This window comes from Andrena cerasifolii, chromosome 6, assembly GCF_050908995.1.
Source record: "Andrena cerasifolii isolate SP2316 chromosome 6, iyAndCera1_principal, whole genome shotgun sequence".
NCBI lineage: Eukaryota > Metazoa > Arthropoda > Insecta > Hymenoptera > Andrenidae > Andrena > Andrena cerasifolii.
The window spans coordinates 16935549-16960770 of NC_135123.1; the positions used below are offsets into that span (position 1 = coordinate 16935549).

The 25222-nt window shown below is 40.7% G+C and overlaps 2 protein-coding genes across 7 annotated transcripts; one reads left to right on the top strand and one right to left on the bottom strand.

Annotated features, from left to right (window-relative positions):
- Positions 1–1226: 1226 nt before the first annotated feature.
- Dysf (neuronal PAS domain protein dysfusion) lies at positions 1227–11740 on the top strand. Of its 6 annotated transcripts, none has more exons than XM_076813645.1 (9): positions 1227–1947; positions 2882–3063; positions 7348–7409; positions 7501–7590; positions 7814–7990; positions 8855–9039; positions 9119–9225; positions 9315–9468; positions 10082–11740. In XM_076813645.1, the coding sequence occupies exons 1-9, from the start codon at positions 1937–1939 to the stop codon at positions 10995–10997; spliced, it is 1884 nt and encodes a 627-aa protein (XP_076669760.1). In that variant the 5' UTR covers positions 1227–1936; the 3' UTR covers positions 10998–11740. The 6 variants fall into 6 exon arrangements, with proteins under 6 accessions (XP_076669760.1, XP_076669761.1, XP_076669762.1 ...); XM_076813646.1 differs by having other exon boundaries at positions 1228–1947; positions 2887–3063; XM_076813647.1 differs by lacking the exon at positions 2882–3063 and having other exon boundaries at positions 1229–1947.
- Positions 11741–13055: 1315 nt separating this feature from the next.
- On the bottom strand, positions 13056–25010 carry LOC143369560 (alpha-tocopherol transfer protein-like). The gene is made up of 5 exons (XM_076813652.1): positions 24832–25010; positions 18836–18974; positions 17338–17497; positions 14334–14803; positions 13056–13835 (listed from the first exon to the last, which is right to left on the bottom strand). The coding sequence occupies exons 2-5, from the start codon at positions 18972–18974 to the stop codon at positions 13684–13686; spliced, it is 921 nt and encodes a 306-aa protein (XP_076669767.1). The 5' UTR covers positions 24832–25010; the 3' UTR covers positions 13056–13683.
- Positions 25011–25222: the final 212 nt, after the last annotated feature.

The following is a 25222-nucleotide window of genomic DNA, read 5'->3' on the forward strand; positions in this document are numbered from 1 at the left end:
TTTTAAAACAAAACCATTAGACATATTTGCTTCCAGCTTTGTGGCTTCATTTGTCAATCTGTATAAAATGTGAAAAAAAAATTGTGTGCAAAAATAGTGGTTATATCCGGAGTTATAGTGCTTCAAATAGAGCGCCTTACAAAAATCGTATGCGCGTTGTTAGCATAAAATCAGCCGTTGTAGTTGTCTGAAATAGAAAATTTTAAATTTTCTGTAATCTGTATGAGTGTGGCTATCGCCTGAACTAGATTAAATGAGAAATACTGAAATTAAAAAAAAATTGCAGCGTCTAAAACAGACATCGATTTCTGCAAAAATTCGCTAGTTTTTTAAGTCGCAAAAGTCTAATTTTGCAAAAACCGACTTAGTTTTAGTAGCAACCAGAATGGGACATCTACTGAAGATATATGCTAAGTTTGAAGTAAATCGGGTGATTGGTTTTTGAGATATCAAGCTGACCAATTCGAAAAAACATCGTTTTAAGAAAAACGCGTTTACAGTTTTAGGTACTCTTTTTTTTAATTAAATTTTTTTTAAGATGTTGCCTAAATATGTACAAATATAGGCACAAAGTTTTCAATTAATATAACTTGAAGGTTTCTCTTAAAAAAATCCCAAATATCGCGCTCCTTTTCATTCCGTCAAAGTAGGGAGACCCCTTAATTAAAAATTTTAAGAACATCCTGGAAGTCAATTTGGAATTATAAATGGGTTCGTAGTACGTTTGTAGTTCTAAGTGGATAAAGTCAGTTAAGTGTCTGGCCAGTTCAAACATTATTTGGTAGTAGTATCATTAACTTTCTTCCTTCTGGAGCGTCAGTATAGTTTCAATACACAAATTCATTTAGTTACATTGGTGCACAATGAAATAAAAGCATACCTGCCGCTTAATTTAACAAAGTACATTACATCCTGATCCCAAAACTGTGCCACAAAATGCACTGTACACGATCTACGCCATAATACAAACTATACATTAAAAAATCAATCTCCCATCCACAGTGCGCAACAAAATCTAAAAGCTTCAAAACTTCAACGATCTGCAACAATCATTACGACCAATCCCAAGAAAGAAGCCGCTACAAAAGCTAGCAGAAAAAAATCCGAAGTTCTAAAATTCAAGCTTCCAAAACTACCAGCACCATTCGAAGCCGACGAAAATCGAAGAAAATCACCCCAAAGATATCCCGAGCAACGCTCCACGAGAAAATGCTACTAAGCTCCACCAAACCCCCCGTTGTCTTTCTCCGAAAGCACCGGGTGCCCGCGTCCGCCAAAAATTGGCAGCAGGGGCGTCCAAAGGGGGCCATCGAGCGGTGGCACCCCCTAGGTCGCCTGGCAGCCGGAACACCACGGGAACGTTCCCCGAGGCGGGAACATTGCGCAAATGATTCGGGCAAAACCGCATGTACAGGAAACGTAACCAGTAGCCCCGGTCGGCGGTGGCGAGGATGGCGAGGACGGCGATGATGGCGGGTGGTAGAAGGGACCGCGGCCGCTCCGATCGTGACCGTGGTAGCCGGCACGGGGTGAAGGAGCGAGCGAGCGAGCGAAAAAGCGGAGAAAGGGAAATAAATGAGCGAGATAAATCGGCGGGGGCCGCGGGAAGGGCCCAGGGGAATACAAACAGCGAAGGAAGGAGGACGGGACCGCGGGGCCCCCCGAACGAAGGGAGATAACGATGCGGTCATGGCGTAGGAGGACGCGAAGGGAGGCGAGCCGCGGCCGATGGTGGTGGCAACGGTGAAAAAGGGGGGCTGCGGAGGTGAGAAGGTAGGAGAACCAGCCTCCGCCAGTATCCACGTGTTCAGTGTAGTAGCGCGTTATGACCCGGATGTTAGATCGTAGCTGCAGTTTTGCGAGAACCTGCCGACCCGGATGTCTCGCTCGCCGTCTACAAGTGATCCACCACTAATGTCCTCCTGGCCACCGAAATATGTTCAATCGGTAAGTAGTCGTCCATCGCGCGGACCACCCTGGACGATCGCGCCTTTTCCACCCGGGGAACCACTCTCGTCCTTCGATCGCCCATCGGTTAATTTCTACCCCCTTCTGTGAGCGCCGACGATGGCGTTTCGCGGTGTCGATGGTCGATAGATCCGCGGCGGTTTCTGGTATTTATCGCCGGCCCGTTTGGTCGTTGGCTTCTTACCGAGGGACGCGTTTTGGATACGGTGGTTCGCGGTGGGGTTGAAAAATTGCCTGTGGCAACGGGGGAATAAGGTCAGATGCGGAGGTGTTCGGTGGAGGTTGATTGTCAGGCAGCTTTAAGCACTTGGGGCGAATTATTGCTGAGTCGTGGAACTTGTTTATTTCATTGAAATACATTAACTAATTACATAGACATTAGCAACGATGGTGCGTCTGTTTAAAGCTTGCTTCCTTTGTGACATTATTTTAGTCTCGTCTGCCGTGTGTTTGCGTTCAACGATAAGAGTCATTTGTTTTTAACATTATACGCGCAGCGGAGATATACTGTCCTACATCAGCTCGATGGGTACTTAATGAACAGAGCGCATCGTTCAATTTTTTCCAAACAAGATATCTCATTTCTTTTCGTTCCACTCGAAGGTAGAATCAAGGGGGCATTTTTTAATCTACTGTAGCTCGTGAAACTTTAAGATTTCCAAACCTCAATTCGTAAGCTAGAGAAACTATTTTAAAGGCAACCGAAATCAAGGAGGGGGTAAGTTTCCGTTTTCGTGGAGCCGCGATTCTCTCGGTGTCTCGAGTGGCGACGAATACGAGCGAGAGCTCGTGCATTGAAATATTAACGAATCGTTCGAGGCTTCTGAAAAAAAAGAGGCTGTAAATGGCGCGTGTAGATCTAGGCTGATCCGTTTGGGTATAGCGTATCAGTAACATCCGCGTGTGCTTGAAGGATAGATGCGAGCAAATCAACGAAAGGCGCCAGCAAACTCCGAAGGGACCTGATAAATGCCGAAATCGCCAACTTACGTGATTTACTGCCATTACCGCCCTCCACCCGCCAGAGACTTTCCCAGCTACAGCTTATGGCCTTGGTTTGCGTATTCCTCCGAAAAGCCAATTACTTTCAACAAGGTAAGCACGACGAGATGGATCTAATCGAAATGGTCCTAAGGCACCCCGCGGCTTTGGAAACTGGCGACGCGTGAATCCTATCGTCCCCGGCTTTCATTGCGAAACTATTTTGTCTCTCCCGCGTTTTATGCCCCTTCTTGCTGCATTTAATCACCTTAGTATTGATGCTAGTATCGGGGTGGGAGTACGTTCTTCTTTTAGGGTTTTAATGGCTTCGTTCGAGAAAATTCGATGCCCATATTTGGTTCGAATGCGTGGAAAGCAAACTACGAAGGAATTATTGCAAATTATACTCGTAGAAATTATATTCTCGAAGTCCCTAGTTTTCAATTCAGTGTCGCATCGTTTTGACGAATTGATATATTATACCCCGATACAAAGTGGAATTCAGTTTTTAATTGTACGTTTATTTTAGCAGTTTGTTACTTTATTTTATTTTTGAAAGATTTTCAGGGTAAGACAGTGTCGAGGGGAAAGTGAAAATGAAGGAGTTCTTCTCTGATTTTTGTTGGATCTTTACATTTAATTATCTCAACTCTTATATAATTCTAAAAATCTAGCACTTTATTGTTAAAAAATTATCGTTAAATTTAGAAACAACTTTGAAATTCTGAATTACAAGGCAGGGGGATATTAATTTACAAATGCACGAAGTAACTATATTTTACCTAAATTAATTACTGCCACGTTTCGCGTAAACAAGGGACAATAGGAATCGAATTTTTTCTCTAAATTCTTCTTCTTTCGTTTCACGTGAATCAATAATAATTTAAACGTACATTCTCAATTTACAATAAGAGCAATACCCACTCGACGCGGTGCACAATAATTTCGCAGGGTTTCTATTGCACGTTTCCAACTATATATACATAAAATACCCCATTTATTTCCTTAAATCCCAATAATTGCGATATTACAGCGCACAGATTTGGAAAGAACATTAAAGAAAAGTCTCCCTTAACCGCGGTATAATAACGCAACAGCGTCTACATTCAGTAAAACGTTACGTCTTTATCCTTTATAAATTCATCATTTAACCACCCCATTCTCCTCTTATCGTTACGCGAAGCACGGGACGTAATTGTACGCTTGTAAATTGCAAGGAATAGTAAAAAATGCCTGGCCCCTGGCCGAGACCGTTGATTCGTTCGCTTGTATAAATTAAATGGCTTCGTTCAGCGTTAAAAAATAATTGAACCGCGGTAGGTATCGAGCAACGCTAAGAAGCAACGATGAAAAAAATGTAAACGCTTTTGCGTACAGTTGGTGCACGGTGAACGTTGCGCCTTTGTTTCATGGCGAGACGCTCGCCGTTTTAATTTTTCCGCTCGCCGTCCGCCAGTAGACGTTGCGCGTCACCGCGAAAACCATTATCAAAATATCGCTAACGGCGCTGGTAATTACTGGAATACGTGCACTACGACACTCGACAAGAGCGTCGTGGATTGTTTTGACAATTGTTCCCGGACGTCCGGGAGCGTTCTCTCGATAAATAAAATAATCCTGGCAACTCGCGTGTTAAAAACGACAGCTTGATTATTTTTTAATTTAATACTCGAAACAATTGTCCTGTTCATTCCATTGCAGTTGTGGCAAAAGATTCTACTTCCCTTAATGCGCGTTGCGTACTTAAATTATATTAATTTCCTCTGCGTTGATATTTAATTTCGCAGTTATTTTTTAGTAATTTTTTAATTTCTTTAGACGCAACCCGTTGCTTCTTTTTTCCGCTCAGATCGAGTCGTTCGACGCGCATAGTATACCAAAGTGAAGTCGCGCAGCGGATTACGTAATTTATATAGAAACGCCTGAATATTTTACGCGGCTAATGGCTACATAGGAAAGGAATTAAGAATACTCGAATTGACATCCGCTTCGATCGTTAGACTAATAAATCAGGCTTAGAACCAGCATAACAGCCATTATTCCTCGTCTCCGCAGCTCCGCAGTTGTGCCACTTTTTCCACCGCGCTCGCGATAACTCGTAAAACTCGATTCAACCACGCGAATTCACAAGGGACAGTAATCTCCCAAAACTCAAGCTTCGGGTACCACAAACTACCCAGAATTCTCAGTTCCCGGTACAAGCCTCTACCATTTTCTACCTTGGAGCCTGCTAAGGTCTCGTGCATCTGGAAACAGCTTTATATCAAACCCCCCAAAGGAACTGTAATCTTTTATTCCCGATCTCGATTTCCAAATTCAACTTAGCTCAAAGAGCCAACAGACAAGAAACAGTCCGAGGCAAAGCATCGGCTTTCAATCCCCCTTACAAAATCACAAGTTAAACTTCTCAGCTAGCTGAATCCAAGGGTGTAACGATTGCAAACGCTCGGTCGAAGAATTTCCCGTGTGACCAAGGATTTCTCGCAGGAATCTCGAGTTTCCTGAATATCGATCAAGCCCTCTCCCTCCACCCGCCCCTGCCGCGGTAACGAGCATCACCGTGGCAGGAATTATTAAACGGTCGTTGGAGGATCAAAAACTTGGGGCATCTCCGTTGTGCAAGCGTAGAGAGTAATATATAGGCAAAAGGTAGGGAGGTAGGTAAGGCAAGAAGGTAAGATCGGCGTACATTCAAACTCAGCGGAGTCTAAGCGCGAGTTCCGGGTGATCCGCTGACCTGTCGGCCTTTGCAACAACACTCTCACGCTCCTGTAACCCATACTCCCTCTGTATCGTCTCTCCGCTCTCGCTCGTTCTTTCTTTCTCTCCTACATACTCATTGTTTCACAGTATTCGATACTATAGTCCCGTGTAGCGCCGTTTGTAAACGTTGCCCATGGCTGCATTAGCATACGCTTCTTCCCCTCTGCTCCCTCCCCCCCGTACCTGCCCTCCCCGCGCTCCCTTGCCCCACCGCCTTTCCTTTTTTTTTTCGTGGCTTTTTCTTTCGCCGGCCCTTTCCCCGGGACAGCAGAGGAAACGCCAGCGCCCAAAACGAATTTTCCGAGGCTGTTTTCCCCGTCCGACCCTGGACGATTATGATTCCTCGGCGACGATCCCGCACGAGAGCATGGACCACTTTGCGACTGCAGCCAGCTCGGGCAGCGGTCCATGGGCTCGGTTTCGTGGGGATATTGTTGCATCGGCGGCTGCTAATTTGTGCCAAGAATGTTTGTAGATGAAATGGTTGAATGTAAATGAGCGCGATTTCTATTTCGAGCGGGAGTGTTTCAGGGGGATTGTGAGTACGTTTGCTTGCTGATTTTGTGTATTTATTTATTGCTTGCCAAGTGACGTATTAATGTTTTTGTTTGGATTTTGAATCGATTTGGTTCTAGTTTCTTCGCGATTTTCTTGCCCGCATGTGAGACAGTCTGGAAGAGTGTTCTTTTTGTTATTTTGCTGATAAACGGGTCTTATCGGAAGAACTTTGGAGTTCAGGTGTTTATGAATAATAAAAACGGCTATAACGATAAGTCCGCGCGTATAATATTATCGACGCTACTTTCGTGACTGTTCACAAACTTTGTAAAATGCTCGTGTTATCTTGTGCAGGCAATCTTTTGAGTAAAATCACAGCTCAGTTTAGTTATGGGCTGAAACAGTATCGGTATAGGATTTTCTAGATTTGACGTAGAGCGGTTTACCAAACGATGAAACGTAATAAAAATTAGTTCGTAAATTTTTGCATTTATTCTTTCGATAAAATAAACCCTTACCAAAATTTTCTAACATTCGCTGTGATTTTTTGTAAAGATTCCAGGTAAGGAGAAACTTAAGGGGGTACACCACCTTGTACGTTTAAAAGAATGGATTTTAAAATTTGGTTCCTCAGGTAATTTTTTCTGTGAAATATTGGGATCTTTTTTGGAGATGTTAGGCGACATTCTAAATTTATTTTCATGCATTATTTATTGCTGAAAGTTTTCAAATGGAGAAGTTATAAGTACAACATGTTTTGAAAGCGATTGGAACATAACAAATAAAAAATTCTTATTTCAACTTAAAGGTAAATAGATTTTCTTCAATATAGCGAACGGTTTTTATCATACTTTAATTTGTTCAGTTTTTAGAAACCTTCAAAGTCGAACTGTTTAAGTGAACAAAAAAAAAATTCTTTACGAAGCCACCATTTTCTTACTTTGTAAAATTATTCAAAAATCGCAGGCTGTATTGAAGAAAATCTATTTTCTTTCAGTTTAAATGAGAATTTAGGCCTAGAAGGTGGTGTACCCCCTTAAATAATGATTGCTATATGGAGTATTATAATATTTAAGAATTTGCAAACTCGTGAAGCTTAAATCCACTTGAAGTGACCAAATATACTTTTTGTTTCAGCCTTGAAAAACTGTCCGTCCGACTCTTCGAATATCCCGACCCCTAACATAGGATTTTCAAAAGTAATATTGTTTATCATCATATCGCATTGTATTTCTGACCGTTAATTACTACGGTACAAATGTTGGCCATACAATGCATGCAATTTTTCAGGCCATGTCCGGATTTATAATGATGATGACCCAGCAAGGAAAGCTGTTGTATATATCAGAAAATGCAGCAGAATACCTTGGACATTCTATGGTAAAGTAATTGCAAAGAAAGAACGATTACGGTAATCAACCATGTTGAGAGTTCCCTATAAGCACGATATAATATCTGCCGTTAGAATTCCATTCTACGAGAACTATGATAAAAAGCAAAGTCAATTCTTTTAATATGCCATTGCTCGTGCAAACGTTCTTTTATTATTTAATAGGACACGAAACTTCTGTCATAATTCAGCTTCAACTCGGTATTATTTTAGGAAGATTTGCTTATCCACGGAGATAGTGTTTACGACGTAATAGACAAACAAGATCACATGGTTGTACAAAATCAATTATCTAGAAACAGTCCAATTCCAAGTGACAGAAGGCTGTTCCTCTGTCGGATCAATGTATCTAGAAATTCCAGAAGACAACTCCGTTTTGGAGATCAGAAGGTAGTTTTGCAGTACACTTTTATTTCTGGGGCGGATTTGGATACAGGCTTAGTGGGCTGCAGCCTACGGCGACAAATTTTGGGGAGCATCAAATTTGGGAGAGTAACAAATATTTGGGAGCGTCAAATTTTGGTAGTATTAAATTTTGGTGGCGACAAATTTTGGGGAGTATCAAATTGTGGTAGTATTAAATTTTGGTGGCGACAAATTTTGGGGAGCATCAAATTTGGGGGAGTGACAAATTTGGGGGAGTGAAAAGTTTGGGGGAGTGACAAATTTGGGGGAGTGACAAATTTGGGGGAGTGACAAATTTTGGGTACGATCAAATTTTGGGGGCTACAAATTTTGGGTAGCATCAAATTTGGGAGAGTATTAAACATTGGGGAGCGTCAAATTTTTTGGGCGAAAAATTTTGGGGAGCATCAAATTTTGGTAGTATTAAATTTTGGGGGTGACAAATTTTGGGGAGCATTAAATTTTGGGGAGTGACAAATTTTGGAGAGCGTCAAATTTTGGGGAGTGATAAATTTTCAGCGAAATAAATTGGAAAAGGTTTAAACACAGAGGCTTAAGACAACTTTAAAAACACTTCACTGTTTGTCATGTAGAGAATTAGCAATCACTCAAATGTGAGTTGCCATATTAAATTAATTTTGATATTGTCTCGACTCTTTTAAATTAAAATAGTTGATGATATTTCGCGAAAAAGGCGGCTGACGCTTGTTAGCCTTGAGGCGCCAAAGCTTCAAATCCGCCCCTGTCTGTCAACCCTTTCCCCTTTTCCTTTTTATGTTACCCGAATATGTTATACAGGGTAGGTATTATTTCCTTTACATGTTCAGTTTTATTATTATCATTTTATAGGTGGTACTTGTCGAGGGTCACTTTTTACCTTTCGTTCCCGTTTGCAATCGCAACGAGTTCGTTTTCCTTGCCTCGTGCACGCCCGTTGTTCTACCAGAAACTAGAGAAAGTATCGTGCAGGGGGCGACAAATATTTTTACCACGATCCACTCAATGGACATGAAATATCTCCATATCGATAAAACGTAATGTGATTTCGTCCGAAAGGACCCAGATCTGTATTAATGAGCGTTTCAATTAAAGTACTTGTTTTCGCGTTTGCAGGGCAGAAAGCCATTTAGAATATAGCCGTAATGAGCTGGTGAACGTGTCATGGTACAATTTGTTACATTGGGACTCCATAAGGACAGCATATTGCAAGCATCAAACTGGTACAGTTATTTGAATCCCGCATCTGAATTATTTTAATAAATAATTTCGAGACCTTCGGGCGTTCTGATATCATCCATGGTTGTTTCAGTTATTCAATCCGACCAAGAACGGTCCGCAACCGCGTTATTGAGATTGCAAAGCCGATCAGGGCGATGGTTTTGGGTGCACTGCGTTTTACAAGTGAAAGACACCTCCGAAGAATGTCAACATCCTATCATTGTGTGTACAAATCAAGTTTTAAGGTACTGATAAACACTGCCGTTGCCCTTTATGAATTTCGCCATAAGAAAGTGGGTGCAATCACATTTAAATTCGAACTTCTAATACTAATATTTAAAGTAGAAAATGAAATGACTGATTCCGCGTGACAAAATAAGACCACAATGCAGGAAATTGCGATGGAGGCCCCGTTTATTAGTTATTAATCTTTGGAAATTCAGGCAAGGGGCGCCTGAAGAACGGCAATTTGGCGACCGGCGGGTCGCATCGCGTGGGTCAATAGGGGTGCGTACAGTCGTCGCCTCCAGGCGTTCTCTACTCGTATTTTCAAACATTAATAACTAAAAAAAGAAGCCTCCACCACAATTTCTTTACTCTTCAATTTCGTCTCATTTTACCACGTAGAATTGGCCATTTCATTTTCTACCATCTGTGGCCGAACGCCCTGTGTAAATATGAATAAAATATTTGACCATTTATAGACACTTTCAATTGAGCTTTAAAAACTTCTCGTCTACCGTGAAGAGCTACTTTCTCAGTAACCATTAAACATGTATAGAAGCTAGCTTTCGAAGTAGAAGTAAAAGAGAATGGAGCACGTTGTAGCAGTGAAGATGAAGAGACACGTTATTACAGTGATAGGGAAGCTGAAGTAATGCGCTCGAGTTCCTGGCTGTACCAGTATTCGTCCCAAACGAAGTTCACCTACACGATCTGCTCTGGTAACCAGACTCGCAGTGTGCCATACGCTACCGGGAGCCAGAACAATCAGCAGCAAGATTACACCCGCTCGCTGTCCCATACCCACAGCAACGACGCCCAGCAGTCCCCCAACATTCGAAGCTCCGAGCAAGACTTGCATGGCTCCTCGAAAGCGCAACTAAAGGATTACGCAAGGAGCACCCGGGAGGACGCGGAGCCGGTGGACATGTCGATAAGCAGCGGCGAGCACGAGAACAGGAACGTTCACGTGAACATACAGCACGGCCATTACGCGCTGGGCCAGTTTACAGATAGGTACAAAGCGCAGAACAAGAACTCGTTGAACCTGAGCAGTTACCGCGCGAAGTTCATCCAATGCCACGGCCAATACAACGTGGACACCTTGTCCCCAAAGTATTACATCACTGACTTGGATAAGGAGTACTGCTGCAACGAGAGGAGCAGCTCCCACAAGCGACTCCAAGCCAAGGTGCTGCCAACGGTGGCAGGGTCCACCGTCGACCCCTCTGACCTGCCCATGGAGCATTGGAGCTCCAGTCCAGTATGGTCTGATACTTTACAGAGGGTACCAGACGTTGTTCATCAGGAACTCAGCCCGTACGTCGCGACGCCGACCACCCCTGTCGACACCCCGGATTCTGAGCTGCACACAGAGACGCCGATCTTCAATTTCGACTGGGCGGCCGAGCAACACGTGCCCAATCTGAAGATCACGTTCCGCAGCTCGAACCAGGGGCCCAGGAAGGTCCAGGATGTTCAGCCGATCACGTTGCAGTTACCGCGCAAAAAGGGCCAGTCCATGAGCGACTCTAAAGACTTTCCTAAATGAGACTGTGCACTTGTCGAATTGGTGCTTCACAACTAGATAGGCAAATGTATTTTTTTTTTCTTTTAAGTGGGCGCAACTAGTTTCGAGGTCTCGAGTCTCTGAGCAAGACGGAGGATGGTGGAGTTTAAATGTGGAAGGTAGTTTTCGTGGATCGACTAATTAAGTCTGCTCTTAATGGGACAGGTAGGAGGGAGCGTCGGAGTATGGTTGGTATTGCGCGGTATTGTAGCCATTCTTCAAATGAAGGTAATTCGAGGTAATGGTAGAGATTGAAAGTTGGCGCAATGTGTCTGCGGTTCCAAGGATTAGTTGTTGAATTCGTTTTCGTCGGAAGGAAGAGCTATCAGTATTAAGCGAAATTCGTTTTTCTGGTAACAGAAATTTGTAGATGAGATGCCATAAGGTATTAGCGTAATAAGTAACAGATGGTAGAAGCGGAAGGTACGCGATATTCATAGTAAATGTTAATTGAAGATGAACAGGTGTACCTAATTGTTAGAATTAAAAGAGAAAGTACACTTAAGAGAAACTTTAGGATGAAAAATCGAGTCATAGCTTTTTAGAAATCATTCTCACTGTAACGCAACGCTCGTCAACGGCGGGCGTAGCGGTGTAGCAGCAGCTAGGTTTTTGGAAATGTGTTTAATAATTAATAATCATGTTTATTTGTGTAAGGTAGGAAAAGTTCAGTGACATTTATTGAAAAAAACAGTGTCTGCTAATAAAGGATATTTTTGACGTTATTTGAAATCATTAAACTGTGACTAACATTCCTCTTCTAAATGGAATATCGCTGAGGAGTCTATATAAATTATTGCAACTGGGCAAAGCAAGTATTGGTTTTTAGAGAATTAAGGGTTTCTTCGGTATTGTCGCAAATGCATGAAAGACGATGTAAGGAAAGGATTTCCTTCATTCAAATTACGCGTTCGATAAATAAATAACAAAATCTACTTTCTACTTATTACTACATATTCATTTTTACATTTTGGCTTTGTATCAAAAACTAACATTTTTTATACATGACGAGCATCGTTAAGAACAAAATAAACGAACGTTATATCACAAAGGGGGTGTAGGATAATTCCAGCTAATTAGTCATTCGAGTTCGAATCGATCAGTTTTTTCGATCTATGTCTGGGATTTTGATGAAACTGAACTATGGTTTAGTCATCATTTTATTGGTGTCGAATTTGTTTAAAAAATACAGGTCTAATAACGTGTCAATAAGGAAATTACTCCGTAGCTTCTACATTAGTAGAAATAACGCATTGTAGGAAAATCGAGCTTATTTCGAGAAAGCACTGTAAATCTCGTTATTTGTAATTTTAATTCTTCCCGCCAGTTGCGCATGGAAATTGTTTTATTTGCAATCGATAATGTTGCATGGGACGCAGAAATACATATTAAGGGAGGCCTAGGCTGTACTTCCGAAAAACCCCAATTTTGAAAATAAGTTCTTTAAAAAAAAAAAGATTACAAAAGGTGTTTTGGCGACTTGAAAACATTTTTTACCATTCAAGTGTCACTCCCTATGTTGCCGACACTGTTGTAACCGTGGGAGATTTGAAGGTGGCTTTGGAACTAATTTATGACGTCACCAGGTAGGTCCCCCTTTGCTCATTCACGCGCATGCGCCATTGTGGGGTCTAGCGATGACGCAACAGATATCCATTAAACGTGATAATTAAAAGGCAATTGCTTGTGAACAAGTAATAAAAATGAGTGAACAAAAATGTACAAACGACGAACGATCGATTCCATATGAAATTATTGGGAAATAATGAAACAAAAAGCCAATCAGTATAAGTCCAACTTTCCCCGAAAATGAGTTACGTAGAATGAAAATGAGTTACGGTGTAAAGCCCGGTTTTAATGCTAACAGAGTTACACTGATTGGCTTCTGAAGCGAAAATTTTCGAGGATTACACGTGGAACGTTCGAAAAACCTCTAACCCCCTCATCGATTTATGGGTAACGAAGAATTAGCTGAACTTTTTACAAGGGCAATTTCCTAAGACGTATGCAACAGTTTCTAAGGCTAATGAAACACCCAGATGTATTAAAAATAGTACTTTATTTATCAAACAATGTATAATTTAGAAAATACTGTGTAAAATAATTATCATCAATGATACTTTAAAGCTTCTGCACCTGCTCATTGATATTCTGTGTACACGTCCACTATTTACGAAATCAGTAGAACCATGCTATTCTTAACATTTTTTTATAAAATGAATTTCATCATAAAAGTAACGAATTCATCCCTCGCCCGCTCCCATGGCCCCTTACATAATTATAAAATTCCACGTGCTTGCTACCTCGTAAAATATCAAAGTTCCAACGTGATCAAAGAAACTCCATTAATCATTCTCCATTACTGAATTCATACGTAGTAGAATAAAAGAAAACGATTCCCTGCAACGTATCAGGTATACAATGCAGAGATAGCTGTTGCAGCGACGATCATTAACGATCGGCATAGAAAAGATAAATAGATACTCTCATAATATATTAAGCATGTACAAATATATAATTGCAATTTCTGTGACCCTTCTCGTGGACGGAGCCTACGACCTACAAAGTCTATGACGTTTCCTCTTCCTTCAGGCTTGCTTCCTTCGCGTTAGCACCGAGACGAGAGCTCTTTAAAACTATCACTGGATCGGGGGTGGGTGTTCCAATATTAATCGATAGCCAGCTGCCGAAACGTTCCATCCAGGCCAAATAGATCGTCATGAGTCTTTGGCTTTCCAGGTCGAAGCGCCTCGTTCGTTTTCACGGATTCCTGTTCGACGAACCACGGACCGTACTCCTCCAGCTTCTTTAGCCAGGTGTCTGAAAGGGAACAGGCAATCAGGCCTTGCAGCAAACTTGCGTCTGCTTATGTCCCAGCCAATTCCAGCCGCGGATACCACCCCGGGGAATGTTAGCGCTTCGAGTGGCGCAAGGCTTTGAAAACTGCTGTTTCCAGAAAGGAAGGTACGGCTTAACACGTCCCGAGCAAACGATCGGGGACACTCGGGCGATACTTGTAACGCTTTCCAGAAAATATGAAGCCATTAGCGAGGCATACTTACGAAGAATAGGTATACTGCTCTTGGTAAGTTGCACATTAAAATTAATATTCCGGAACGTAATTCTTCTCAATATCTTCTCAAAAATGATTTTTCAACCCTAACTTTGAACGCAGTTTTCACCCCCCAAATATGAAAACGGGGAGAAATAAAAAAACACGTATTTCTTATTTTTCGGTCCTCTATAACATATCCAAAAATCAATAGATCTGAGAAGCACGGCAACGCAAGTGGGAAGACGATTTTACTTGAAACCTACCATGGATAGCCTGAATGGGCCCAGCGTCGCCGCCATATTCCGTGGGCAGTATTTCCTTGGGGATGTATTCGTACAGCGTCTTCATGTCGCTGTGCATGAATATTCTGTTACGTATCTTCTCCTTTAGGAACGGCTTCACGAAGTTCACGATAGTGTCCACCAGCGGGCTGACGTTCACCACGTGCACCTCCTTCAGCTTCACCGGATAAGCCTCTTGCACGCAGATCAGGAATTTCTTCACGATCGCAGGCGTGAATTTGGCAAAGTGGGCCGGCGTCGCGACGCTGGCGTCTAGGATGTACACGTCCCCGGCGACGCCCACCTGCTCCTCTTTCAAGCGAACGTCGCCGATCATTAGCACCAGCTTCATCGCCTCGGTCACGTTAGGGGTTGGCAGATCTTTGTTTATCCCTCGCATCACGATCACTCGCCGACCGTTCTTGGTCAGGCCAGGTAGCGGAGGCACTTGACTGGAACAGTAAAAAATTTGTCAATCATCTGCGACACAGAAAAAGACTGATCGAGACATTTTTTTCAAATCGTTTAGAGACTGACACTACATGGAGTTTAGATTGCGTGCAATAGAGATCACCGATCACTCACGCTATCGAATTTCAAAGGACAGTTTATAATTACCTGATACTTGTCAATTTCGCAAAGTATATGCGAGGTTCTCAGAATGCATTACCAAATTATTAATACCTATTTAATATTCTGGCGGGATTTCGAATTTGCTCATTTTTTCTGGATTTCTTTCTGCCTTTCGTTACTGTATATTTTCTTGCTTGGGACTTTTTTTTATTAGGAATTAATGGTAAAGTAGAATGTGCGTTGCGACAGATAATATATTGTGCCAAGTTTATAGTCACGAGTTTCTCGAAATTACAGCGCTCAATTTGTATTTCACTGATTTTTAGGGAGCAGGCCTACCTAGAAATTTCCGATTTTTATAGTATTTTCTTGAGACACGACATCTTGAAAATATTTCCTGAAAGTGACAAGTTAATCCGACCAAAATTGACAAAGTTACACGCGTGTAAGTAAGTAGGTGTTCCTCGGTGTAGCGCTCAGACCAAGAACTTTAAACGCGTTTTCTTCAAAATCTTGTTTTCAAAGACGGTGACACACATAACTCAAAAATTAATGAACGGATTTACTCGAGGCTTTGCAGGCTTATTTTGGGGTGAAAAATCTAAGCGCTATCGGGAGCTATTTCTTTTTTTTTTGCCTAGATTTTTTTACACTCGAAAATTGAGTGATTTTTTGCCAAATATCGATGCTTCAACTTTGCACAGATGCCAATTTGTCTCAAAATAATTTTTTCCAAAATCGGGCCCGATAGCGCCTAGATCATTTCATATATTGTCTAAAAAAATTTCCAATTTTCAATTTTGAATGATCCTGCACCGAGCGCCTAAAAAAAAGAGCGTCTGGGGCATCGCCTATAACTCACAAACCTTTCAATAATTTTTACCACAAAAAATACTGAAATATCCGTAAGACGTACTCTTTCCAATGGACTAATGTTTAATAAGAAAAGTTTCCGCGGTTTTTCTAGAAAAAATTCTGAAAGAAGCTTGTTTTTTTTACTGTTCTAGGTGGGCCTCCCCCCTTAAGGTGCAAATCCATGACGAGATAAACATATCGTGTCTCACATGAAACTTGAATCTCATGAGACAATTATTTCATTATTTTATTACTTTATAATTATTTCTCGCGACTATTCTCATTATTTGCATGTAGTTGCTACTGAGATTTTTGCAAATATTCGCACGTTTACAATTACTTGAAATTATCAGGGAATATTTTGCGAAATTTTTACAGAGTTAACTACGTTCCAGTCTTTTCGATAAATGCCTCCATTTTTTTTTGTAATTGAAAAACTCCGTGAACCAGCAAAACGTGCGGAAGCATCGATATCTTCGATTTCAATGCCCTCCCATTGTATTCTAACGAAACAATTTTAACTTTTGAAAAGCTAAAGCTAACGAACCAGGCTATTCTGCTTTAAACTTCGTTAGGTTTTTGTATTCTGTATGAATTGTGTGCACCGTAAAGCAACACCGAAATTTTTAAAACATTTCTGCTATAGACAATGCTCCAATATGCCGAGTATTGAATGAAAACAAATTAGTTCGATAGAAGGTAATAGTTTAATTTTAATTCTAAAGTTTAGGCACATGTACGAATATTCTCGGATATTCCATTGTTAAATATAATATTTATGAAACATATGAATGAGAAAGTTTCAAATAGAATTAGAGGTGGTTAACGCTGTATGCCAAACGAATTGTCTGATTCACACGAAATTTAAATATTATTAGAACAATTTCAAATATTGCTAGTGTATTAATTTTTTATTAGGAACCTGATAAATGAAGACTCCAACCTTACAATATTATTTATCTCCGAGCGTAATTATCCTGGAATTAATAAGCTCAAAATTTTGGAGTCACTCGAAGCTCGTAATAAGTGAATAAATATACAATAGAATTGATATAAACAAACTCAAATTTGGTATCCGCAAAGTAATTGATTTGCGCCTTTGGGAGAAGCATTCAGGCCCCATAGTCGACTATACAGCATGCCATAACTTGCTCCTTATGAAAATGGAACTGGGTGCTGAATGGCCAAGGTTTATTGAAACCAACTGGAACTTTTCTCGTTACGCTATGTAAATTCGTTTCCCCAAAGTTTCGCATCGTGTCACCGGCGTCGCTGAGATTGCTTGCAAGCAATGAATTAGAGAATTTTTCATTTAAAAAGCACGATAACCTTCCACACTACAAATACCAGATGCACCCCCCTCACACAGCATCACCTTGCCAAAATCTTCCAACAGCACATTGTATCATTTCACTGTACCTCTATTATTTTAATCAAAAAGAAAAGAAGAAAACAGAAAATAGAAGATAGCGAAATAAATATTCACGCGCGTTGCCGCAATTAATCTATAATCATTACTTGCTCTCAAAGTCATGGGAGGGAAGCTAAGATTTCTTACACGACTTTGGTGACTTCTCTCATTTCTGGGGTGGTGATGTCCCTGTTGTTGAAGAACTCGGGGATCGCCGTCCTCATCGTGAAATACATGTCCAGCTTCCGTTTGCACTTCTCCAAGGAGAACTTGCAGCCACGGAGGAACGTAATTAGCCTGTAATCGTCTGGAACGAGCGAAAACGACGTGAGAAAGATCGCGCATATAGGAGGCAATCGTTGGCTCCGGGAAAAGCGTAAAGTCACCGAACGTTCTCCCCCGTCATTACTCTGCTTGAACCGGGAAATGTTTTGTAACCTCTGCGTTGTCGGGGAAAACAGTGCGCGGTCTCGTTAAACTCGTTTTTATCCGAATCATCCTGCTCAGACATCGATGCACGTTGCAATTATTTCCGCCAACATTATTTAAGCGCGTAGCCATTCGCGTATTGTTCGCGGTGCAATTTTCGTTAATAAGCGCGCCGCTGCGCGAGCACGTACTTCCCTGACGACAGAACGTGCAACTGTCTCTTCTAATCAGAGGCTACTTTGGGGCAATTTATGTCGCAACTTTGGCGATCATCTAGGCAACGGACACGTTCATTGCATTATTAAGGAAACACATGAAGTAAGATTTTTTTATAAGCCTCGCCGCACTTTATGAAAAGTGGAATTTGCGATTCGAGGTACATTCGTTATTTCCTACGTGAAGTAAGAAGGTTTTAAAGCCTGTAGGAATAGATTTAGTAATTCCTATATGGAAGGGAGCCACGGAAAAAAGACTCGGGGGCGCCGGGACTCGAACCCACGATCTTTGGGTCCGTGCGCTACTGGCCAGGCGCCTTACCAATGTCGCCAAAGCCGACCCCCGCGGTCGAGAATTTCAAAGTCGAGTTTCTCGAAAAGGAAGCGCAATATCAGAAAATTTTATTCCTTCTTCTCGACTTATTTACTTGTTATAAGGCGAAAAGAATCAGTAACTTTTTTCTATATCGCGCTTCACTTTCGAGAAAATCGACTTTGAAAATTGTCTTCCTGATCCCACACTATTTCATGGAAACGCTTCTCTGATATTCTAGAGGACCAAGAAGTGGGCACAGTTCTGTACTTGAAATTACTGCTTTTGTGCCGTTTATGATTCGAGGAAATACAGATGGAAATACTGTGACAAGTAAAGTAGGGTCATTAGTCAACGTTTTTATGCTCTTGACGCAATAGAAAGAAGTTACTTCTTGTCACCTATTTGTATGCTCCTTCGCGGACTTGTAAAAATGAATATGTCACAGGCAATTATGAACCAATTATCCTAGTAACGGAACACACGCCTCTATAAAACATGTAATACTGAGTTAAGACGATGTAGAATAAATTATTCAGTAACGAGGAATTAATTTCATTTTGGTAAATATTAGGCGGTAGGGAGAATTAACCGGGTTTCCGATCCCACGTTTATTTCTTTGCGAGAACACGCCTAAACCGTGCAAAGTGTTAAAGAAGGTTTAAGACGACATATTGATTGAAATTACCATCGAACGTTGGCAAGTGCGGTTGTTTGGTTAGCCATTCCTTGATGATCTCGAGATCCTTGTCACGCGTTGCCACATTTTCGTTCAGCTCAGCGCGAATCTGCTTTAACATATCGTCCGCGGGTTGAATCAGCAACATCTGAAATTCATTCATAATTATTATATAGACATTTCTAATTGAGGACTTTGCAGCTGGAGGGGTGCAGCTCTATTTTTGACAATTTTTTAGTTATGACGTAAAATATATGTAAAATAGAATTCTACATCGTTTGGTGCAAGTTTGATTTATTGCAAATAAATAAAAATATAAATATTAATAATAAAATAAAATATTATATATAATTACAATATTAATATTAATATTTGTATTTAATATTGTAATATTAATATTAATATTAATATTTCTATTTGTATTTTAATATTAATATTATATTGAAATATAATATTAAAATATGTATTTTATTTTAATATTAATATTATATTGAAATATAATATTAAAATATGTATTTTATTTTAATATTAATATTATATTGAAATATAATATTAAAATATATATTTTATTTTAACATTAATATTTCTATTCCCTTCTTAATATTAATATTAATATTTTTATTATAGAATATTTTTTCGCCAAAAATTAAAATAAAAAACTTAACTCAAAACCTACTACTTATTGTGTGAAAAAATATATATATATTTCCATTAGTATTGTATTTTTAATGTAAAGTCAAAGCAATAATTTTATAAACAGTTTTTTCTAAGTTCCTCGAAGTTGGTAAAGATAGAGCTGCACCCAAGGTCCTCAATTCTACTGTGCCCTGCTTTTTGTACTAACAAAGTAAGCACACAGATTTTAATACAGTCTTATTATAAAAATATTCACTAATGGCAGGTAGAAACAGTTACCCACTACTAACATAACAGTCGATATTCTTCCTGAAAGTTCTCTGCAAATGTTTTGCCTGCTGTTTGTCATTCTATCGCTCGATATTAATAAATTATATAGTATCCTAAGCGCAGTTTGTCAATGTAGACCTCTGCAAAGTGTTCAAACCGTATAGAATAAATAGGGAGGCACCTGTACAGTTTAGGCTTGCCCGTTTATTACGAGCAGGTCAAACTGCATAAATAAAAGCGACAGAACTTTCCAAAGTCATAAAACAGGCTCAAACATGTGACTTCCTCGTCCCATGAGAAATCCAAAAGTCCTTTCTGTTGCGTAATTTGAGTGTTTCCTGTATCATTGTGCAAAATTTTAATCCGCCAGATAATGCAATGCCCGCACGTGCAGAAACTTCTCATTTACATCTGCAAAGTTCTCTGGTGGCTTTTGTTAATCCCAGGAAGTAAAATTAGAATTAACTCGAATCTTGAGAAGTTGAATCTCGAAGACTCGAATCTTGGAAAAATCGTAATTTCCCTCTGCATAGGGGTTGCTTGCTTGTTTATTTCAGGTACAACTGTCGAAATCTTTTGTAAAAAATTCTAACTATTGTCAAATTTAGTTCTGCACATTGGAATTTCGTGTGGAGCAATCTACCTCGGGCAAATTGAATCTACTAAATTCTGAAATCCGTAGGTAAGCATTGTAACAATTTTAATGGATACGCAGCCGTTTTCGCGTTAAGGGTAAATAATACCGTAACTGACCACTGCTTGAAACCAGGAGGAAATTACTGTTCATCTTCGATCACATGCGGAATACGCATAGTGCGCACCTCGTCGCGGTGTTGCGCGTGCAACGCGTAATGCGCACTGTAACAGATTGCGCAAATAGCCGAGATATCCATCGTTCTTATGTGAGAAATTAATGCTGACCAGAAGCAGCTTGCCCAACGCTAAACTTTCTCTAACTCGTCACGGCTGACCGAGAGGAACCCGTATTTCACTTTTTCTTTCAGGAAAAGTAGCCTCTGATGTCGCGCCTCTTCTTGCTCCCCTCGCTAGACGATGCTCCCATTTGAGGAGGGCTTGCGCAAACGAACCTGACCCACCAAATTTTTATCTCAAGTGTAGCCACACAGCGGGAGAAAGAACGAAAAGAAATATGTAGCTTCTTTCGACGGCGCTGCGACCGATAAAACGTTAAAATGGTAAAAGTAGAAACAAATTTAGGAAATGATTTCATCTTGTACACTTTACAAGGCAGGTAGTTAAAATTTTGAAGGCCGCAGTTAAGTTTTTAGTGTAGGCGAAATTAAACAGTAAAAAGTATTAATACAGAAAATAAAAAATTATAAAAAGGTAAGTAATTCTTTTTCTGCGTAATAATTTTGAAGGTTTTATCTTTAATTTCGAGGGAAATTATTTAGAATGTTCCAGTGTTAAATATATTTTTATGGAAACAACCATAAAACCGAGTTCTCAGTTGTTATTAACAATTCCACTTCTCTATTACTATTCCTCACTGAGCAGGAAATAAATTCATAAAGATAAACTTTCGCTCGTTTTACAGTCCGTGTATAATTCAGCGTTGTTTCAATCGTGAAATCATATTTCAGACGAATTTCTCTAAAATTCTGGAACAATAATATTGTATTAACATAAAACTGACTTTTGTGAAAAACACCACAAATCAGTTTCTAATTACGAAGCAGAAAATTTTGATCTCGGATCTGCTGCTAAAAGTTACGTATTCGTTTTCGTCACACAGAAGTGTTATTCTAATCGATGTCCTGCGAAAGATTTCCACACCGAATTCCAGTACCGATCGACATGCGAACGAAAGTTGCGCGTGTTTCGAAAAAACGTTCGCGGTACTCTAATCCATGTTAATAATGTCCACTTAATGAGCGAGCACTTTTTAATCAGCAAGTGGGTATTTAAAACGTACCATTGCGAAACTCATCCACGCGATACGGTGTCCCTGAAAAATTTCTCTTTCGAAAACGTAGGTACCTACGCGAGATGTAACTTGAAAATTTCAAACCTTCACCACGTACGAGTGGTGACATAAATTTGGTTCCAGGGGAGTTTTATTTTTTAGAAATCTACTTGCACGAGATTGCAACTGTGAAATCTGCACTGTGAAATTTGCATTCGCAAATTCTATTTCTGAGGAATTCACCGCGATATGCATCTTCGTGAAACATGTTGCTGAATTTCCATTCGCGAAATTCACTGCCGCAAAATGCATCTTTATGATACCTATGTACCTCCGTGAAATTTATTTCTGCAACATGTATCCACGCTACATCTACTTTCACGAAATTTATTTACAGAAAGTTACCATTTCATATAAAAAGTCTTCGTAGATTCTCTATCTACCTTAATAATCGTTCTCTAAATTACAGTGTCTATTATTACGCTTTAATCTACGCGATTAATCTACGTTGTAAGTGGATATTATATTTTTTACAAACACGTATTTTCCAAAAGTATATTCCGAAAAAGTGTATAATAATTTTTTAAATATAGAATGGTAAACGTGTTCTAGTACAGTTATTATTATTCATAAAAATAACAGTAGTTTTAGAGATAAAAATTGATGCTACTCAAAGCTTCGCAGGATTATGTTTAAAAATCAGAAAACACTATCCCTGAATCACACCTAAACCCTCGTTTAACACGTTCCGTGCCACGTGGGCCACCGGTGGCTCACGATATTTATGAGTAAAACTTTCATTCAAAGTAACCAAATATCTCTCGATTCCAATGGAGCAAAAAATCTGAAATTGTGAAGAATATAACACAACTACTATTCCTCTATAATTAAACCTCTCAATTTACTTTCCTCCTCGCTTTTTATAGTCCTACCAAAAATCTGAATCGAACATTCGAATACTCCATTCTTCTGAAATACAGATACGTTGTGAAATTATTAGAAAATTATTAAAATTATTAGACGCTTCGTTCGTCGCGTGCTTTCACACAAAACAACAACTCCAGAATAACCATCGCGATGGTCACCGGGAATCGTTGCTTAGAAGGCTGAAATCGTGGAGGAAAGACCGAGATCGGTCTCGTTTTTTCCCCACGAAGAAAGGCACGACACCCGTGCACCACAAAATTGCACGTATTGCCAATACAGAGTCCTTGGTGAAACCTGAAATTAGGCAACCCGATGGAAAGGCATCTTACGGACGTGACGGTGTATTCAGACGTACATTCGAATGGAATTCAGTAGAGTGACCAAAGACCGACCCCATCTCACAAGGGAAGATCTCGAATCCGAAAATTCAAAAAATTCTGAAACTTTGTGATTATTTAGGGGATTTCCTCCCGATTACAACGCAATTTTTGTTTTCTGCCCAAATTCACTTGAAGGGGGTGAAATTAACCCCTGAAAATTCGGCTATTTTCCGATTTTGAGTTATAACTCGCAAACTGTAAGAGAAAGAAAAAAATTTCAAGACAAAAGTCACTTCTTTTAATTAGATCTAGCAATTGGTAAAAAATTATTTTACAATTCACGAGTTATAACAGAAAATCAGAAAATAGCCGAATTTTCAGGGATTAATTTCACCCCCTTTGGGTGAATTTGGGCTGCAAACAAAAATTGCGTTGTAATCAGGAGGTAATTCCCTACATATTCACAAAGTTTCAGAATTTTTTGAATTTTCAACTTCGGGATCTTCCCTTGCCAGTTAAATTCGATCGGCAAACGCACGTGCGTCAAACGCGCGTCCACGTGTACGGGAGAAGAGTCATTGAGAAACGGAATTAAAATGCTGTAAACAGCAATGCAGATCACCTCGCCGAGCGCTGAAAGATGAATGCCGCCGCATAATTAAACGGAAGTAGCGTTTTGTAATCTTCGTCCACCAGCATTCTCTCCCCTCGTCACAATTGTCTTCCATATGAATTGGAAAATGAAAATCAACGAAGCTTTTATTAGCATTTGTTAAAATTCGAAATGTTGTGAAATTGTCAATTTGTTATTAGGAACGTTTGATTGGGTAATAAATTGTTGAACGCGAGGCACGTGCAGAGAACAGGCAGTGGATGGCTTGTGGGGCTGGGGTGAACGAGTGGCTGCAGTGTTGTATTACGATACGTCCACGTGAATGAATTTCTCGTTATCAACTGTTACGTTACGCTAACTTGTTGCCATTTTTACGTAATTCTGTGGCGCATTTCTCGCGGTGTTTGTACACCGGGAATGGTAACGGAGCGTTCCTTGTGCTCGGCAGTGCGACAGGTCGATTTGATTGCCACGCACTTGGATAGGAGTGCGCAATTAATTCGACAGGGGTCTTCCGCGTAAATTAAAGCCGGGCAATCCACCGGGAAGCTAAGCCATGCTACGCTACGGTTTAGTTCATCTTCTGGTGGAAACGCTTCCACAAGAATGTATCGAAGCTAATTTCTTTAAAACGTAGCATGGCACAGCTCAGCTTCTAGAGCTGGATTCCCGGCTCAATTGACGTTCTGAAGCGAGCAGCCCGAGAGTATATTAGAAAGATAATAACGCCACGGAATGTCGAAGAGCAGGCCATGTGCGAAAACACACACCCCGGATCACCAAGAAGTTCCTCAAAACACATAGACCACTTTCACAGTGAAAGTTCCATTTACTTTCTAGCACGGACAATTTATAAAGAAAACTGAAGGTTCACTTTCAATTCGAGAGTCACAATGCTCCGTGCTTCCTACCGTCATCTAGTATTACCCAAATAATTCGAAGCTACTCGACACGAATACAACACTCCGCAAAGGTATTCAAGAGCCACTACGAAAGTAGCCAAGAAGAGTCATCCGAAAACGTCACTTTCACTCTCAACTTTTACACTGAGGCTACTCCAAACCTATTTCTACGTCCTCAGACCCCCAGAGAGTATCTAGCATCCGCGCAACTTTCTCCAGAGTGCTCTCGCGACACACCACGAGACCTTGAAGATCGGTAATCGGTTAGTACCAACGTCTGTCTTCCCGTTAGGTCGAAACCGATCAGGAGGAAGATCTCTTCTAATCGCTAAAGCGTTCACGCGCCTCTGCCTTTTGCCCAACCAAAAGTTCGCTGTGCGTTTACGGGGCGAGGGAGATGTTCGCCTTACCTTGGTCAGCTGCGGCGGAGCGGCGATCGTGAAGGCAGACCAGGAAGAGCAGCGAGGATCGGGAAGAGCGATCGGCAGCGACGAGGTTCGACCGGTCACGGTAAGAGAAATGCAAGACGCTCGTGTGGCGAACCGAAGAGATGGAGAACGGTCGACGGAGTGGGAACTATTACCTCTTGGACCGGTTCTCCTTTATATCGCCGGGCCCCCCACTAGTGCTTTTCTCTCCGCGAGTCACACGGAACTCGGGGAACTATCGATACTCGGATCACCGACGCGGTGGACACGATTTCGGCGACAGGGTGCACCATCCCCCTTCGCCGTTTCGTGACGCGATCTTGATTGGCATCGAAGGGGACGTTATTTTCATTCGGGATAGGGTTTTCGTGCT

What these genes read in the sequence shown, in the direction of transcription:
- Dysf (XM_076813645.1), top strand. An exon ending in CTAACATAGGATTTTCAAAA is followed by an intron (nt 7,410 to 7,500) that starts GTAATATTGTTT and finishes GCAATTTTTCAG; the next exon opens with GCCATGTCCGGATTTATAAT. An exon ending in TCCGTTTTGGAGATCAGAAG is followed by an intron (nt 7,991 to 8,854) that starts GTAGTTTTGCAG and finishes ATCATTTTATAG; the next exon opens with GTGGTACTTGTCGAGGGTCA.
- LOC143369560 (XM_076813652.1), bottom strand. Translation starts at nt 18,974, where the DNA reads ATGTTGCTGATTCAACCCGCGGACGATATGTTAAAGCAGATTCGCGCT. An exon ending in GCACTTGCCAACGTTCGATG is followed by an intron (nt 17,498 to 18,835) that starts GTAATTTCAATC and finishes CGCTCGTTCCAG; the next exon opens with ACGATTACAGGCTAATTACG. An exon ending in AGAGAAGTCACCAAAGTCGT is followed by an intron (nt 14,804 to 17,337) that starts GTAAGAAATCTT and finishes TTACTGTTCCAG; the next exon opens with TCAAGTGCCTCCGCTACCTG.